The 17,384-nt window shown below is 45.4% G+C and overlaps 1 protein-coding gene across 16 annotated transcripts in view; it reads right to left on the bottom strand.

The window, feature by feature from the left end:
* The window catches only part of EPB41 (erythrocyte membrane protein band 4.1), a 231,912-nt gene that overhangs the window by 3,881 nt on the left and 210,647 nt on the right, over window positions 1-17,384 (bottom strand). For 14 of the 16 annotated variants that reach the window (XM_010380323.2, XM_030913695.1, XM_010380313.2 and 11 more), the window contains 3 exons: window positions 7,233-7,334; window positions 3,787-3,867; window positions 451-555 (listed from right to left, as the gene is read on the bottom strand). In XM_010380323.2, coding sequence (XP_010378625.1) covers window positions 457-555; window positions 3,787-3,867; window positions 7,233-7,334 — 282 coding nt within the window. In that variant the 3' untranslated portion in view covers window positions 451-456. The remainder of the gene's footprint in view (window positions 1-450; window positions 556-3,786; window positions 3,868-7,232; window positions 7,335-17,384) is intronic. The other 2 variants (XM_010380317.2, XM_010380325.2) reach the window with 1 other exon arrangement.

The raw sequence follows: 17,384 nt of genomic DNA, 5'->3' as shown, positions 1-17,384 counted from the left end.
TGTTTGAACCCGGGAGGCAGAGGTTGCAGTGAGCTGAGATCATGCCACTGCACTCATCAAGCCTGGGCGACAGAGTGACTCCGACTCAAAAAAAAAGAGACTTGAGACAGCAGCGAGCAGAGCAGTAGAGAGAAGAGAGGGGGAAGGTGAAGTGGATTTCCAGCAGGATGCATGAAGACTTAGGACAGGAGGTGACTGGGGGCTTATACCCAAGTTTGGGTCCCTCCTCTTACCCAAAACTGCTGGCACTGCTACAGGCTGCTTTAGTTGGAGCCAAATACTTAATAATTTCCTATTATCTTCCTCATCAGCCTCTCCTTTGCCTTTATCAAGTCCCAGGGCAGACACCTCTTTGGGGGGATGGGCTCCCAGTGTGTCCGAGGGTCCTATCCAGAGCCCTCTCAGGCTGGGACAGTGGGCCCCCTCACCCCCAGCAGGAACGCCCAATACCTGAGCTCACTCATCAGCAATCTCGGTCTCCTGGTGGACGACCACCTTGGTCACTGACATGTCTGGGTGCTGCTCCTTTGCCTCCTTGATGGCTTGTACAAGAACCTACAAAAGACAGAAACAAGGGCCATGAGGCAGAAAATAGCCTGACAGCAAAGGAAGGCAGGGGTCATCATTTCTCTGATGTTCTGACAAATCCAGTAGTCCTGTCTGTAGTACCAGGGCAGCTTTGGGCTAAGCCAAGCTGATAATTACCTTACCCACCCTATCCTGCATAGGGAGGCCTCTGGACTGTTAACACAGGGACAGGGAAGGTTACCACTGACTTCCAGGAACTAGAGAGGGGCTTCAGGGGTCATAGCTGTATCTGTTACATGATCTTTTTTTTTTTTTTTGAGATGGAGTCTCGCTCTGTCACCCAGGCTGGAGTGCAGTGGTGTGATCTCGGCTCACTGCAACCTCCGCCTCCCAGGTTCAAGCAATTCTCCTGCCTCAGCCTCCCAAGTATATGGGATTATAGGCATGTACCACCGCGCCCAGCTAATTTTTGTATTTTTAGTAGAGATGGGGTTTCACCATGTTGGCCAGGCTGGTCTGGAACTCCTGACCTCAAATGATCCACCTGGCTTGGCCTCCCAAAGTGCTGGGATGACAGGTGTGAGCCACCGTGCCCGGCCTATATTATCTATTATACCTATCTATTATCTATCTGTTATACTTAGGGGGGTCAGAGAGGATTCACTCAAGATATGAATCTAAAGGACAAAACAAATTCTATGTTCAATGTTGGGTAACTGGCAAGTTCAGGACAGGAGAGGAAAGTAAAGAAGTGTGCAAGAAAAAGGAAGAGATGTCCTTGGCCAAAACAGAAGAAAGGAAGGAAGAGGAGAAGGGACTGTTACATGCCATGCACTAGCCTAAGCACATTACTTATTACTTAAACGCTATTATTTATTATTTATTAATAACTATATTGTTCTTTATTAAGATAAGTATTATCATTACTTATTATTTACTTGAACTTTACAACTTAGTGAATTAAGGTAATGTCATTATTTGCATCTTATAGGTGAGGAAACCGAATTTCAGTAAAGTGTTTATTGTTTCATAGCTAGTAGGTAGTAAAACAGGGATTTTTTTTTTTTTTTTTTTCTTTTTGAGATGGAGTCTCACTGCCCAGGCTGGAGTGCAGTGGCGTGATCTTGACTCACTGAAACCTCTGCCTCCTGGGTTCAAGCGATTCTCATGCCCTAGCCTCCCAAGTAGCTGGGGTTACAGGTGCCTGTGACCACGCGTGGCTAATTTCTATATTTTTAGTAGAGATGGTGTTTTGCCACATTGGCCAGGCTGGTCTCAAACTCCTGACCTCAGGTGATCCACCCTGCTTGGCCTCCCAAAGTGCTGGGATTATAGGCGTGAGCCACCACGCCCAGCTGTGCAATAGGGATTTTAACTCAAGTCAATCAGACTTTCCTCTTTACCACACTGTTGTTTAGTTTCTGAGGGTTTAGTTTGAGGATCTGGAGGAGCTTTGATTACTTTAGAAAAGCTAAAGAGAGCAGAGGGAAAATCAAAAGAGCAAAAACACCATCCTCTTTGGGCTGCAGTCTCTGAATTTGTAGGCTCCCTTATGGAAAAGGACTCAGCTAGAAATGACCAGCTGACTACTCACCTGGCTCTTAAGAATCATCTTTAGAAGGGGCAAGGGAAGAAAGAAAACCCTCTTTTGGCTCTATGAATGGCATTCTTAGAACTAGCACCTCTATGGGCCCCTGCCCATTCTCCCTGATCCTGTTTGCCCAACCCATCTGCTCACACTCAAGCCCAGTTCAAGTCTTCTCTTTGGTGATTCTGCCTCCGCCCACCTCTCTATGAAAGTCTGCTGCTCCACACTGCTTCTCCTTAACAGTTCTTAAAGTGCCTCCCTCCCCAGCCAGAGTGTACCACAGCTTACCCCTTCCATGCACTCTCAGTAACTAGAAGAACTGAGGGACACTAGAGCATCTCTCTGAGCTATCGAGTGTGCTTGGCCCTTATGACCCTGGAAGAAACCTGTAATCATCCTTATTTTACAGATGGTGAAACTAGAGCTCAGATTAGTAAGGTAAGTTGCTCAAGGGCATATAACCAGTTAGGTCGCAGAGTCAGGATTCAACCCAGGTCTGTCTCACTCCAAACCTCAAACACCTTTAACCCCACTGCTTTTGCCGTCTAGTGCAGACTGAGCACATAGCAGGGGCTCAGATCACACCACACTGAGTGGGTGGGTGCAGGCTTCTCAAGCAGCAGGACCCACTGAGCTGGGCCAACAGGCTGCAAGATATTTAGGCTTTGTGGCCTCATTTCTGGGACCCTGTGCCCGCTATTCTCAGCTGTAACTCTCAACCCTGCCTCCAAGGGAACTGCCAGCACTGTAGCTCAGTTTTTCTTTTTTTAAAGGCACTCAGCATATCAGCATAAAAAGGCCACAGAATTATTGCTCCAGCAACCCTGTCAGTGATTCCAGAAGCATTTGCATGCAGTGTCTTCCGCCCCCTCTTCTCTGCAGCTTTACTGTTCTAACATCACCCAGTAGAGAATTGGGAACATTAATCCTGACCTTATTATTTGCTAATTGCTTGCAGCACACAATTAGCACCCAATTAACATAAAAATATAGAATTTTAGCACTCAGGCCCAGAAATTATCTAGATCAACCCACTCTCTTTTAGGAAAGGAGAAAAAAATCAGTGGTAAAGTGATTTACCCAAGGTCACACAGCAAGTTAAAGATGTAGGGCAGAAAACAAGTTTCGAGTCTGCTGGTGTCTTATCCACTATACTATGCCCCCGCTCATGTCTTCTCAGCTGTTCCACTCTCTAAGGGTAGGGGCATGCTTCCCTTTGTTTTGATGTTGTCTAGCATGGGTTCAGGTACCTTTACCTTTGGAATAACAATAGCTCCATTTAACTGAGCTCACCATGTGCCACCAGCTGTTCATCCAGTATTTCACCCGATTCTCACAACTACCCTGAGAGGGAGATACTATCATCTTCATCTTACAGATGTGGAATGGAGGCCCAGAGAGTTAACAGCTAGAATATAGTAAGAACCTGCAATTGAATCAAGTCTTGGAATCCAAAGCTCATGTTCTTTCCATTACATTTCCTGACTCCTCAATCTGTGGCCTCCATCCCACAGGCCTCTTACTTTGATTCTCTTTGCCTTTCTTCTCAACTAAGAGCTAGAGTGGCCAAAGAGGCTTTTTGCAGATGAAGATGGCAAACAAACTCCTGTATTCGTCAGTCTTCCTGCCCAGGGACCCCTCCCAGGCCCAGAGCTCCTCAACATTCTCACCTGATCATGGTCAATATCAGCATCTCCTGTGATCACAATTCTCTTTTCAATACGTGTCTCTGAAATCCCACCTTTTACAGTCTGGAACCAAAGAGAGGATGTCATATGAGATCAGCGATATAACAAGAATAAAAAAAAAAAAAAGAGGCCAGGTTTAGTGGTTCACACTTGTAATCTCAAAACTTTGGAAGGCTGAGATAGGAGGAATGCTTGAGGCCAGGAGTTTGAGACAAGTCTGGACAACAAAATGAGACCTCATCTCTATTAACAAACAAACAAACAAACAAAGAAAAACAGCAAAGATTATTCCGAAAGCTCCACTCCAAATTTTTTTTTTTTTTTTTGAGACGGAGTCTTGCTCTGTCGCCCAGGCTGGAGTGCAGTGGCCGGATCTCAGCTCACTGCAAGCTCCGCCTCCTGGGTTTACACCATTCTCCTGCCTCAGGCTCCTGAGTAGCTGGGACTACAGGCGCCCGCCACCTCGCCCAGCTAGTTTTCTGTACTTTTTAGTAGAGACGGGGTTTCACCGTGTTAGCCAGGATGGTCTCAATCTCCTGACCTCGTGATCCGCCCGTCTAGGCCTCCCAAAGTGCTGGGATTACAGGCCTGAGCCACCGCGCCCGGCCTCCACTACAAATTTTAATCTACTGCTGGGTACTGCAAAGGACAGCTTTCTAACCTACTTGTCCAAAATCTCAACTGGACCTGCTACTTCTACTCCCTTGTAGAGTACACTTCTACTCCCTTGGATTATTAAACACTTTTTTTTTTTTTTTTTTTTTTTTTTGAGATGGAGTCTTGTTTTGTCCCCAGGCTGGAGTACAGTGGCACAATCTCCACTCACTGAAAGCTCTGCCTACCAGGTTCCCGCCATTCTCCTGCCTCAGCCTCCTGAGTAGCTGGGACTACAGGTGCCCACCACCACGCCCAGCTAATTTTTTTGTATTTTTAGTAGAGACAGGGTTTCACTATGTTGGCCAGGATGGTCCTTGTGATCCGCCCACCTCAGCCTCCCAAAGTGCTGGGATTACAGGTGTGAGCCACCGTGCCTGGCTGGATTACTAAAATCTTTATTAAGCTAAACAGAAAGTCACAATTCTGTATTTACTTTCTCCTTTTTCTTCCTTCTGAATACCACAGAGATTTAGCAAGTAAACAAAATAGGACTTTCTGTGCTCTTCTCTTACACATTTCTGTTTTAGAGTCCGGATACTGATCCTCTACCTTTTTTTGTTTTTGTTTTTTTTTTTTTGAGACAGTCTTGCTCTGTTGCCCAGGCTGGTGGGCAGTGGCGTGATCTCTGCTGACCACAACCTCTGCCTCCTGGATTCTAGTGATTCTCCTGCCTCAGCCTCTTGAGTAGCTGGGATCACAGGCGCACGCCACCGTACCCGGCTACTTTTTTGTATTTTTAGTAGAGACAGGGTTTCACCATGTTGGCCAGGCTGGTCTCGAATTCCTGACCTCCCGATCCACCTGCCTCAGCCTCCCAAAGTACTGCGATTACAGGCGTGAGCCACCACGCCCAGCCTCCTATACATTTTAATTGATCATTTTCTTTTTCTTTTTTTCTTTTTTTGGAGACAGAGTCTTGCTCTGTCGCCAAGGCTGGAGTGCAGTGGCATGATCTTGACTCACTGCAACCTCTGCCTCTTGGGTTCAAATGTTTCTCCTGCCTAAGCCTCCCAAGTAGCTAGGACTATAGGCGTGCGCCACCGTGCTCGGCTAATTTTTATTTTTTTAGTAGAAATGGGGTTTTGCTGTGTTGGTCAGGCTGGTATTGAACTCCTGACCTCAGCTGATCTGCCCACTTCGGCCTCCCAAAGTGTTAGGATTACAGGCATGAGCCACTGTGATCATTTTCAAAAGGAAAAACATCTGAAGGCTAACAAACATGTTACATAGCTTGAAATTGGGTAGTACTTTGGGAGGCCGAGACAGGTGGATTCCTTTAGCCTAGTGGTTTGAGACTAGCCTGGGCAACATAGTAAAACCTCATCTGTACAAAAAAATACAAAAAAAAAAAAAAAAAAAAAATTGCTGGGCATAGTGGCGCGTGCCTGTGGTCCCAGCTATTTTATTTTATTTTAAAGCATTTTCATATTATTGATGTCAAAAGGTCTTCACATAATCTCCTGAGGGTGGGTAGATTTCTCTTTCTGGTAGATGCGGAAAACCAAGGTCTAGACACATTAAGTTAACTAGTTTCCAGTCATCTGTGTATTGATGACAGAACTTGGTCAAGAAGCTATATTTTTACCTATTAAAGTATTTTCCTCTAGTGCTATAGCAAACATAGATTGCCTCCAATTTTCTGGGGGTAGTTCCAATTTTAGATATTTTCTCTCTCTTGCTTCCTATAAGTTATATTCTAATAGTTCCACTATTTCAGCATCCAAACAAATTCTCCTGGCCTTGTCCCTGGAATGCTGTAAAAATTCCTCAGACCCAGACTTCTGATTTTGGGCTTGGAAAATATGGTTGTATAAAAATACCAAAAATAATTTCCCTTAAGGTGACTTTTTTTTTGTTTTTATAGAGACAGGGTCTTGCTCTGTCACTCAGGCTGGAGTGCAGTGGCATGATCACGGCTCACTGCAGCCTTGATGCCCTGGGCTCAAGTGATCCTCCCACCTCAGCCTCCTAAGTAGCTGGGACCACAGGCACGCGCCACTATGCCCAGCAAATTTTTTTTTTTTTGTATTTTTTTTGTACAGATGAGGTTTTACTATGTTGCCCAGGCTAGTCTCAAACCACTAGGCTAAAGGAATCCACCCGTCTCGGCCTCCCAAAGTACTAGGATTACAGGTGTGATTACACCACGCCCGGCCCCTTGAGCTAACTTTTTTTGAGATGGAGTCTTGCTCTGTCACCCAGGCTGGAGTGCAGTGGTGCGATCTCCGCTCACTGTAACCTCTGCTTCCCAGGTTCCAGCAATTCTCCTGCCTCAGCCTCCTGAATAGCTGGGACTATAGGCGTACACCACTACACCCAGCTAATTTTTCTATTTTTAGAGATGGGGTTTCACCATGTTGGTCAGACTAGTCTTGTCCTCCTGATCTCAGGTGATCTACCTGCCTCAGCCTCCCAAAGTGCTGGGATTACAGGTGTGGGCCACGGTGCCTGGCCAGGCTGACTTTTTAAACTTACTTCCACAGCCAGATAGGGGACTCACTGACCAGAGAGACAGACAGATGTGTAAAGAGAACAACCACACCTACCTTTAGGAGACTACTAAGTAGGCAGGGATACTCTCAGGGTATCTCCCTAGATTTACTGCTGGGGAAGGCAGCAGGGCCTTTCCATCCGGGACTCTTTGAATAATGTGGCTTACTAGGGATGGAGCTGAAAATATTTGCTTATGGACTAGGGTCCTTCTTACAGAGAGGTGGCAGCAAGCTCAGCCTGCCCTTGGGTTCCATAAGGGGTTCTAGCTGGTCTGTTACCTTGGTAATTTGAGTTGTGGTGGTGCTGCTTGTGGTCTCAGATGTGATAGTTTGAGCTGTCAGCAAGACTCCTGGGTCCAAGTCTCCACTGTTGTCATCAGTCTGCAGAAGAAAGCATGGCTCATCATCATGCCTCTCAGGAAGACTGAGCAAATGTTGCAGGCTGCAGCTTTGCTCTTCAGCTGCACATTCTGATGCAAAAATCTCATTCCCTTAGAGTGACCTCTTTTTTTTTTTGAGATGGAGTTTTGCTCTTGTCGCCCAGGCTGGAATGCAGTGGTGTGATCTCAGCTCACTGCCACCTCCACCTCCCGGTTTTAAGCGATTCTCCTGCCTCAGCCTCCTGAGTAGCTGGGATTGCAGGCATGCACCACCACACCAGGCTAATTTTGTATTTTTAGTAGAGATGGGGTTTCTCTATGTTTGTCAGGCTGGTCTCAAACTCCTGACCTCAGGTGATCCACCCACCTCAGCCTCCCAAAGTACTGGGATTATAGGTGTGAGCTACCACACCCGTAACCTCTTAATAAATAAAATAAATTGGGCCATGCTCAGTGGCTCATGCCTGTAATCCTAGCACTTTGGGAGGCTGAGGCGGGCAATCACCTGAGGTCAGGGGTTTGAGACCAGCCTGGTTAACACAGTGAAACCCCGTGTCTACAAAAAAACAAAATTAGCTGGGCTTGGTGGCGCTTGCCTGTAATCCCAGCTACTCAGGAGGCTGAGGCAGAAGAATCACTTGAACCTGGGAGGCGGAGGTTGCAATGAGCCAAGATCGTGCCACTGCACTTCCAGCCTGGGCAACAGAGTGAGACTCTGTCTAAAAATAAATAAAATAAAATAAAATAAAATAAAATAAAATAAAATAAATTCTCTGGGCACAAAGTTCCTTCTAAAAAAGTTGGATGGGTATAGTTTCCTTAGCATTGAGTCAGTGACAGGAATGGATCAGAAATAGGAGGCAGGGGCCAGGAGTGGTGGCTCACGCCTATAATCCCAGCACTTTGGGAGACCCAGGAGGGCGGATCACCTGAGGTGAGGAGTTCGAGACCAGACTGACCAACATGGAGAAACCCCGTCTCTACTAAAAATACAAAATTAGCCGGGTGTGGTGGTACATGTCTGTAGTCCCAGCTACTCGGAGGCTAAGGCAGGAGAATAGCTTGAACCCAGGAGGCACATATTACGGAGAGCCGAGATTGTGACATTGTACTCCAGCCTGAGCAATAAGAGCAAAACTCTGTCTCAAAAACAAAAAACAAAACAACAACAACAACAAAAAGAAATAGGAGGCAGGAACATAGCTACAGGTTCAACAACAAGAGTGACAAGAAGCGCACGTATAGCATTTTATAGTTCATAAATGCCTTTCAAACATTATCTTTTTTTTTTTTTTTTTTCTTTTTTTGAGACAGAGTCTAGCTCTGTTGCCCAGGCGGAGAGCAGTGGCGTGATCTCAACTCACTGAAACCTCTGCCTCCTGGGTTTAAGCGATTCTCCTGCCTCAGCCTCCTGAGTAGCTGGGAATATAGGCACATGCCACCATGCCTGGCTAATTTTTGTACTTTTTTTTTTTGAGATGGAGTTTCACTTCTCTTGCCCAGGCTGGAGTGCAATAGTGTGATCTTGGCTCACTGCAACCTCTGCTTCCCAGGTTCAAGCAATTTTCCTGCCTCAGCCTCCCAAGAAGCTGGAATTACAGGCGCCTGCCACCACGCCCGGCTAATTTTTGTATTTTTAGCAGAGACAGAGTTTCACCATATTGGCCAGGCTGGTCTTGGACTCCTGACTTCGTGAACCCCCGACCTCCATCTCCCAAAGAGCTGAGATTATAGCTCTTTGAGCCACCACGCCCAACTACTAACTAATATTTTCTTCAGCCAAAACCAGTCATCTACTTTAGATTCAGACTCAACTAATATTTATTATACTCCTACTATGTGCCAAGCATATAATTCAACTGTTATCTCAATTATGCCTCTCAATATCTGAGGGAGGAACCATTATTATACACACTGTACAGTTAAGAAAACAGAGCTCCAGAGAGGTTAAGAATTTGTCCAAAACTCTAATGGGTGTTTGAACTAGGACTCAGGGCAAGAAACTTCCTGTGTGGAGTCTGGGGTTTGGGTCCCCACCCAGACAGTAACCAGCTGTGGGACCTTGGGCAAGTCATTCTGACTTCTCTGAGCTTTAGGTTTCTCATTTATTTGATTTTTAAATTTTTACTTATTTTATTTTTTGTTGAGAGAGAGTTTTGCCTTCTCCTCAGGCTGGAGTACAATAGTGGGATCTCGGCTCACTGCAATCTCCACCTCCCAGGTTCAAGTGATTCTCTTGCCTCAGCCTCCCAAGCAGCTGGGATAACAGGTGCACTCCACCACACCTGGCTAATTTTGTATTTTTAGTAGAAACGGGGTTTCACCATGTTGGCCAGGCTGGTCTCAAACTCCTGACCTCGGGTGATCCACCTGCCTCAGCCTCCCAAAGTGCTGGGATTACAGGCGTGAGCCATTGAGCCCGATCTAGTTTTCTCATTTATAAAAGCAATACTGGGGCCTGGGTACAGTGGCTCACAACTGTAATCCCAGCACTCTGGGAGGCCAAGGCAGGCAGATCACGAGGTCAGGAGTTCAAGACCAGCTGACCAATATGGTGAAACCCTGTCTCTACCAAAAATACAAAAATTAGCCAGGCATGGTGGCACAGGCCTGTCATCCCAGCCACTCAGGAGGCTGAGGCAGGAGAATCTCTTGAACCCAGGAGGCGGAGGCTGCAGAGAGCTGAGATGGTGCCACTGCACTCCAGTCTGGGGGACAGAGGGAGACTCCATCTCAAAAAAAAAAAAAAAATTCCCAGCTACTTGGGAGACTGAGGCAGGAGAATCGCTTGAAACCAGAAGGCAGAGGTTGCAGTGAGTCGAGATTGCGTCACTGCACTCCAACCTGGGCAACAAAAGCGAAACTCCATCTCAAAAATAAATAAAAAAATAAAAACAATACGGGAACATGTGTTCTGCCTACACCATAGCACTTGTAAACAAATAAATTATACAAATAAAATTAGCTTATAAATTGTTATAACATGAATTTGCATGCCAGAGGGGCTAAAGCTTTTTGAAGAATTCCTCCTCTACAAACCCGTGACTATCTTTATCTACCTCCTGCCCGCTCCCTCTAGTCTCTTTTCTGTCTCTGAAGAATGCTAAAGATACAGGAGACACTGTTATGTTTTCCTACTTACTCTGTTCCCATACAGGGCCTCTTTTCCTTGATCCTCTTACCAATGTTGCCTCATAATGGTCATTATATGACCCAGCAATTTGACTCTTAGATGTTTACTCAAGATAAATGAAACACCCACAAAAAGATTTGTGGCTGGGCACGGTGGCTCATGTCTGAAATATCATCACTGTGGGAAGTGTAGGCAGGTGGATTAGGTGGAGGTCAGGAGTTCGAGACCAGCCTGGCCGACATGGTGAAACCCTGTCTCTACCACAAAATACCCAAAAATTAGCCAGGCGTGGTGATGCATGCCTGTAGTCCCAGTTACTCTGGAGGCTGAGGCAGGAGGATCACTTGAACCGGGAGGCGGAGGTTGCAGTGGGCTGACAGCATGCCACTGCACTCCAACCTTGGCAACAGAGTGATACTCTGTCTCAAAAAAAAAAAAAAAAAAAAAAGATTTGTGCATGAACATTCATAGCAGCTTTATTAATATTTTCCCAAACTGAAATTCATCCAATTGTCCATCAACGAATGAATACATAAACAAATTGTGGTATATTCATTCAACGTAATACTATTCAGCAATAAAAAAGAGGGAACTACTGATTCACATAACATGGATGAATCTAAAAAACATTATATTCAGAAAGAAGGCAGACACTGTTGGGCTCAGTGGCTCATGCCTGTAATACCAGCTCTATGGGAGGTCGAGGTGGGTGGATCACCTGAGGTCAGGAGTTCAAGACCAGCCTGGCAAACATGGTGAAACCCTGTCTCTACTAAAAATACAAAAATTAGCCAGGTGAAGTGGTGGGCGCCTGTAATCCCAGCTACTCAGGAGGCTGAGGCAGGAGAATCACTAGAATTCGGGAGGTTGAGGTTGCAGTGAGCTGAGATGGTACCACTTCGCTCCAGCAGCCTGGGCGACAGAGTAAGACTCCAATAAAGGGAAGGGAAGGGAAAGGGAAGGGAAAGGGAAGGGAAAGGAAAGGAAAGGAGGGAGGGGAGGAGGAAGGAAGGAAGGAAAGAAAGAAAGTCAAGAAAAGAAAGAAAAGAAAGAGGCCGGGTGTGGTGGCTCAAGCCTGTAATCCCAGCACTTTGGGAGGCCGAGACGGGCGGATCACGAGGTCAGGAGATTAAGACCATCCTGGCTAACACTGTGAAACCCCGTCTCTACTAAAAAAATACAAAAAAACTAGCCGGGCGTGGTGGCGGGCGCCTGTAGTCCCAGCTACTCGGGAGGCTAAGGCAAGAGAATGGTGTAAACCCGGGAGGCGGAGCTTGCAGTGAACTGAGATCCGGCCACAGCCACTGCACTCCAGCCTGGGTGACAGAGCGAGACTCTGTCTCAAAAAAAAAAGAAAGAAAGAAAGAAAGAAAGAAGCCAGACACAAAAGTGTACTACTGTATACTTCTACTTACACGAAGTCCAAATCAGGCAAAACTAAGCTATACTGATAGAAAGCAGAGCACTGGCTGCCTAAAGGGGTAGAAATCAAATGGAAAAAGCTATGAAGGCAGTTTCAGGAGTAATGTTCTGTATCCTAAATGTATCTTGGTTACACACGTATAACGTATATTTTGATTTGTCAAAATCAATCAAAATTGCTAGGCATAGTGGCTCACGGCTGTAATACCAGCACTTTGGGAGGCTGAAGAGGGAGGATTGCTTGAGCCCAAGAGATCAAGATCAGCCTGAGTAACAAAGTCAGTCCCGTCTGTACAAAAAATTAAATAATAAGGCCAGGTGCAGTGGCTCACGCCTGTAATCCCAGCACTTTGGGAGGCCAAGGCGGGAAGATCATGAGGTTAGGAGTTCGAGACCAGCCTGACCAACATGGCAAAGCCCTGTTTCTACTGAAAAAAGAAATATAAAAATTAGCCAGGCATGGTGGCGTGAGCCTGTAATCCCAGCTACTCAGAAGGCTGAGACAGGAGAATCGCTTGAACCCGGGAGGCAGAGGTTGCAGTGAGCTGAAATCACGCCATTGCAGTCCAGGCTAGGCGATAAGAGTGTCAAAAAAAAAATTAAAAAGTTAGTCACATGTAGTGGTGTGCGCCTGGAGTCCTAGCTACTCAGGAGGCTGAGGGAGGTGGGAGGATCACTTGAACCCAAAAGGGGCTGAGGTGGGAGGGTCACTTGAGCCTGCAGTGAACTGTGGTTATGCCACTGTACTCTAACCTGGGCAACAGTGTAGCCTGTAATCCCTGCACTTTGGGAGGCCGAGGTGGGCCGATCACTTGAGACCTGTCTGTGCATTTCACTGTATGTAAATTTTACCTCAAACACACCCATATACACACATTAAAAAATTACACATAGAAACCATCCCCTCTGACCATGTTTTCCAAAGCACGGAGACTGTGAATGAATAAAAAAATGGTGCTCGGGCTTACTTATCCAGCAAGATAATAAAAGCAAAAGTAGAAATAGTAAATAAATAATAACAATTGCAAATGCGTATCTAGTGATTATTATCTGCCAGGCACTTTGGAAACATTTTATGCGCATTAATTCATTTATTCCTGACAACAACCCTATGAGGTACAACTATTAGCCACATTTTACAAATGAGGAAACTGAGGCACGTGGCGATTTAGTAATTTGACTGCACATTAGTAAGTGACAGGGCAGGTTCAAAGCCAGGAAATCTGACTCTGACTCGAAAGTCAACACTCTTCCCCACTCTACCCCACTGTCTAGCATCAGTAATAAAAAGCAATGTGGGCCAGGAGCAGTGGATCATGCCTGTAATCCCAGCACTTTGGGAGGCCAAGGTGGGCAGATCACCTGAGATCAGGAGTTCGAAACCAGCCTAACCAACATGGCAAAACCCATCCATACTAGAAATACAAAAATTAGCCGGGCATGGGGACACATGCCTGCAGTCCCAGCTACTTGGGAGGCTGAGGCTGGAGAATCGCTTGAACCTGGGAGGTGGAGGTTGCAGTGAGCCAAGATCACGCCACTGCACTCCAGCCTGGGTGACAGAGTGAGACTCCGTCTTAAAAATAAATAAATAAATAAATAAATAAATAAATAAATAAATAAATAAATAAAAAAGCAATTTGTATCTTGACTGACTGTCTTAAGCCTGGTTAAAATGAAATAAAGGCAAATGTTTAACAACGCAATATAATAATAGCTACCATTTTGAATAGCTAATAAGTACCAGGCAAACATTGTGCTTATTTCAATAACTTGATCAAAGTATTTTTCAGAAGAGAAAACTAAGGCTCAAAAAGCAAGTGACTTGCCCAAGATCACAAAACTAGCAAATGTCAGAATTCAGACCCAAGTCACTCTAATCCCACAGCCCATGGGCTCTGTCGAGCATATCACGCTGCCTTTATATTTCTCTAATGTTAGGGTATTTTAAAATGACTGCTTCTGTTTCCTTTTTTTGTAGGAGCTACCTACATTCACAGCACATGGACTTCTGTGGGCAGTGTGGCTCTAACTTTTAAAACAATTTATTTTAAACCATTTAAATTTTGGGGGCGCAGGGTGCGGTGGCTCATGCCTGTAATCCCTGCACTTTGGGAGGCTGAGGTGGGCTGAGCACTTGAGGCCAGCAGTTTGAGACCAACCTGTCTCTACCAAAAATATAAAAATTAGGCTGGGCGCGGTGGCTCATGCCTGTCATCCCAGCACTTTGGGAGGCCAAGGCGGGTGGATCACGAGGTCAGGAATTCAAGACCAGCCTGACCAACATGGTGAAACCCTGTCTCTACTAAAAATACAAAAATTAGCCAGGCGTGGTGGTGTGGTGGTGGGTGCCTGTAATCCCAGCTACCTGGGAGGCTGAGGCATGAGAATCGCTGGAACCCAGGAGGTGGAGGTTGCAGTGAGCCGAGATGGCACCACTGCACTCCAACCTGGGTGACAAGAGTGAAATTCTGTCTCAAACAAAAATAAAAATAAAAATATAAATATAAAAATTAGACAGGTGTGGTGGCACGCATATATAATCCCAGCTGCTCGAGAGTTTGAGGCACAAGAATCACTTGAACCCAGGAGGCAGAGGTTGCACTGAGCTGAGATCATGCCACTGCACTCCCACTCCAGCCTGGGCTACAGAGCAAGACTGTCTCTTAATAATAATAATAATAATAATAGTAATAATAAAATAAACTTTTTTGGCTATGTCTATGCTATAAAAATTTTAAAACTTCAAAATGTTGTACAGTGAAAAGTCAGTTTCCCTCCCACTCCTGAGCCGAGTCCTGCAGTCTCAGTCCCCTTCATCAGGGGCCACTATACGTTTTGGTTGTTGGTTTTTTGTCTCTTTTTTTTAGTACCCATTCAGAGAGACTGTATTGATATACAAGCCTAAACACACATAGCTGCAATATACATCGCTTCTACCTTCCATAAACAGTACCACCATAGTGTACCATGCTTGTTCACTTACCTATTTATCATGTAGCTTCTTCCCATCAGAAGCTTTAATTAAAGGCCACACAGAATTACCTTAATTGGATGTACCATAATGTATTTAAGCAGCTCTCCACTGATGGATATTTAGCTTGTCTCCATGTTAGTGACAACTTAAAGGGATTCTCTGTCATGTGAAGTAATTATTTCCTATATCCTCTGGCTAATAGCGTGTACAGTTTTAAAGTAATTTCCTATTCCTTTCTTTTTCAGTCCCCTTCACTGTCAAGACCTATTCATTCATTTCTCTGTCTCTCTCGACTGACATATTTCTTTTTTCTTGTTTCTTCAGACACTTTAGTTCTTTACAAGCATTACTCCAGAGATGTTCTAGTCATATTCCCGGCCCCAGACCTCTCCTTACCTTATTTCATTTTGTTTTTTTGATGCAGCGCCTCACTCTGTCCCCCAGGCTGGAGTGCAGTGGTACAATCACAGCTCACTGCAGCCTCAAACTCCTGGGCTCAAGGGAGCCTCTGCCTCACCTCACCAGTTCATGGCTAATTAGCCACCATACCTGGCTAATTTTTTTGTATTTTAGTAAAGACGGGGTTTCTCTATGTTGGTAAGGCTGGTCTCAAACTTCTGACCTCAGGTGATCTGCCTGCCTCGGCCTCCCAAAATGCTGGGATTACAGGTGTGAGCCACTGTGTCCGGCAATGCACACGCTTTTAAATTACCAAGCCACACTATTTCCTAAATGGAGAAAACATCATCCAGTTCATGGTGAGGTGAGGATTAAGTGAAAAGATTTACGTGAAAGCACCTCACCAGAATTTCACATGGGTATCTCTTTCCCATCATTCAGACTCAGCCAAAATATCACCTCCTCAGAGAGGAATTCCCTGATTATCCTAGTCCCAAAGTAGCAATCTTTCATGTAATCCCATATTGTCTAACTCTTTACACCATTTTAGTTTCCTTGCAGCATTTACCACTGTCTGAAATTTACTTATACATTGTTTATGTGCCTTATTGTCTGTTTCTCCTAACTAGAATGTAAGCTCCAGAGGGTAGGGACTATGTATACCTTGTACATTGCTTTGGCTTAATATGTGAATGCTCAATAAATATTTGTTGCAGGAATGAAATAACAGCTCAGTTTATAGAGGGAACTGTTTTTCTTACTTTTGGCTTCTGTTGAGTAACAAAAGAAAAACAATTCAACACAAATCAACTCTAGTCCATTCAAACTACCAAAAATGAAAGAGACATTTTACTGAAAGTAGGAAGTAAAAAAATTTTTAGCAGGGCATAGTGGCACACACCTGTAATCCCAGCATTTTGGGAGGCCAAGGCAGGTGGATCCCTTGAGCCCAGGAATTTGAGATCAGGCAGGGCAACGTGGTGAAATCCTGTCACTATAAAAAAAATTAGTGAGGTGCAGTTGTGCACACCTGTAGTTCCAGCTACTTAGGAGGCAGAGGTGGGAGGATCGCTTGAGCCTGGGAGGTCTAGCTACTCTGCAGCGAGCTGAGATCATGCCACTGCACTTCAGCCTGGGCAACAGAGTGAGACCTTGCCTCAAAAAAGAAAATTTAGCCAGGCATAGTGGCACTTCTTCTTTTTTTTTTTTTTTTTTTAGATGGACTCTTACTCTGTTGCCCATGCTGGAGTGCAGTGGAGCAATCTCAGCTCACTGCAACCTCCCGTGTTCAAACGATTCTCCTGCCTCATCCTCCTGAGTAGCTGGGATTACAGATGCCTGCTACTATGCCCAGCGAATTTTTGTATTTTTAGTAGAGAAAGGGTTTCACCATGTTGGCCAGGCTGGTCTTGAACTCCTGACCTCGTGATCCGCCCGCCTCGGCCTCCCAAAGTGCTGGGATTACAAGCGTGAGTCACTGTGCCCGGCCCCCAGTAATCTCTTCTAAAAAGAACTATAATACCAGCACTTTGGGAGGCCGAGACGCGCAGATCACTTGAGGTCAGGAGTTTGAGACCAGCCTGGCCAACATGGTGAGCCCCAACTCTATGAAAAATACAAAAATTAGCCATGTGCGCATGACTGTAGAGGCTGAGGCAGGAGAATCACTTGAACCCAGGAGGGAGAGGTTGCAGTGAGCTGAGATTATTGTGCCACTGCACTCCAGCCTGGGCGACAGAGTGAGTGAGACTCTGTCTCAAAAAAAAACAAAAACAAACAAACAAAAAAAACACTTAAGTCCTCATAACACCATGAGGTAGATATTATTAACATCATGGGCAGGGGAGATCAAGGCTCAGAGATATTCAATTACTTGTCCAGATTAGTAAGTGGAGGAGCCAGGACTTGAACTCAGGTCTTTTTGGACCCAAATCCCAAGTTCTCAACCATTACGCTAGACTGCCTTATGCAAATGGATTGGGTAGATATAAGCAATCAGATCTAAGACAATTTTGCTTTAAAAAAAATTCAGGCAGGGCGCAGTGGCTCAAGCCTGTAATCCCAGCACTTTGGGAGGCCGAGGCGGGTGGATCACGAGGTCAGGAGATCGAGACCATCTT

The sequence above is a fragment of the Rhinopithecus roxellana genome, chromosome 12 (genome assembly GCF_007565055.1).
Source record: "Rhinopithecus roxellana isolate Shanxi Qingling chromosome 12, ASM756505v1, whole genome shotgun sequence".
Taxonomy (NCBI): Eukaryota; Metazoa; Chordata; class Mammalia; order Primates; family Cercopithecidae; genus Rhinopithecus; species Rhinopithecus roxellana.
The sequence above is the reverse complement of the archived record's forward strand: the minus strand, read 5'-3'. Positions and strand labels throughout refer to the sequence as shown.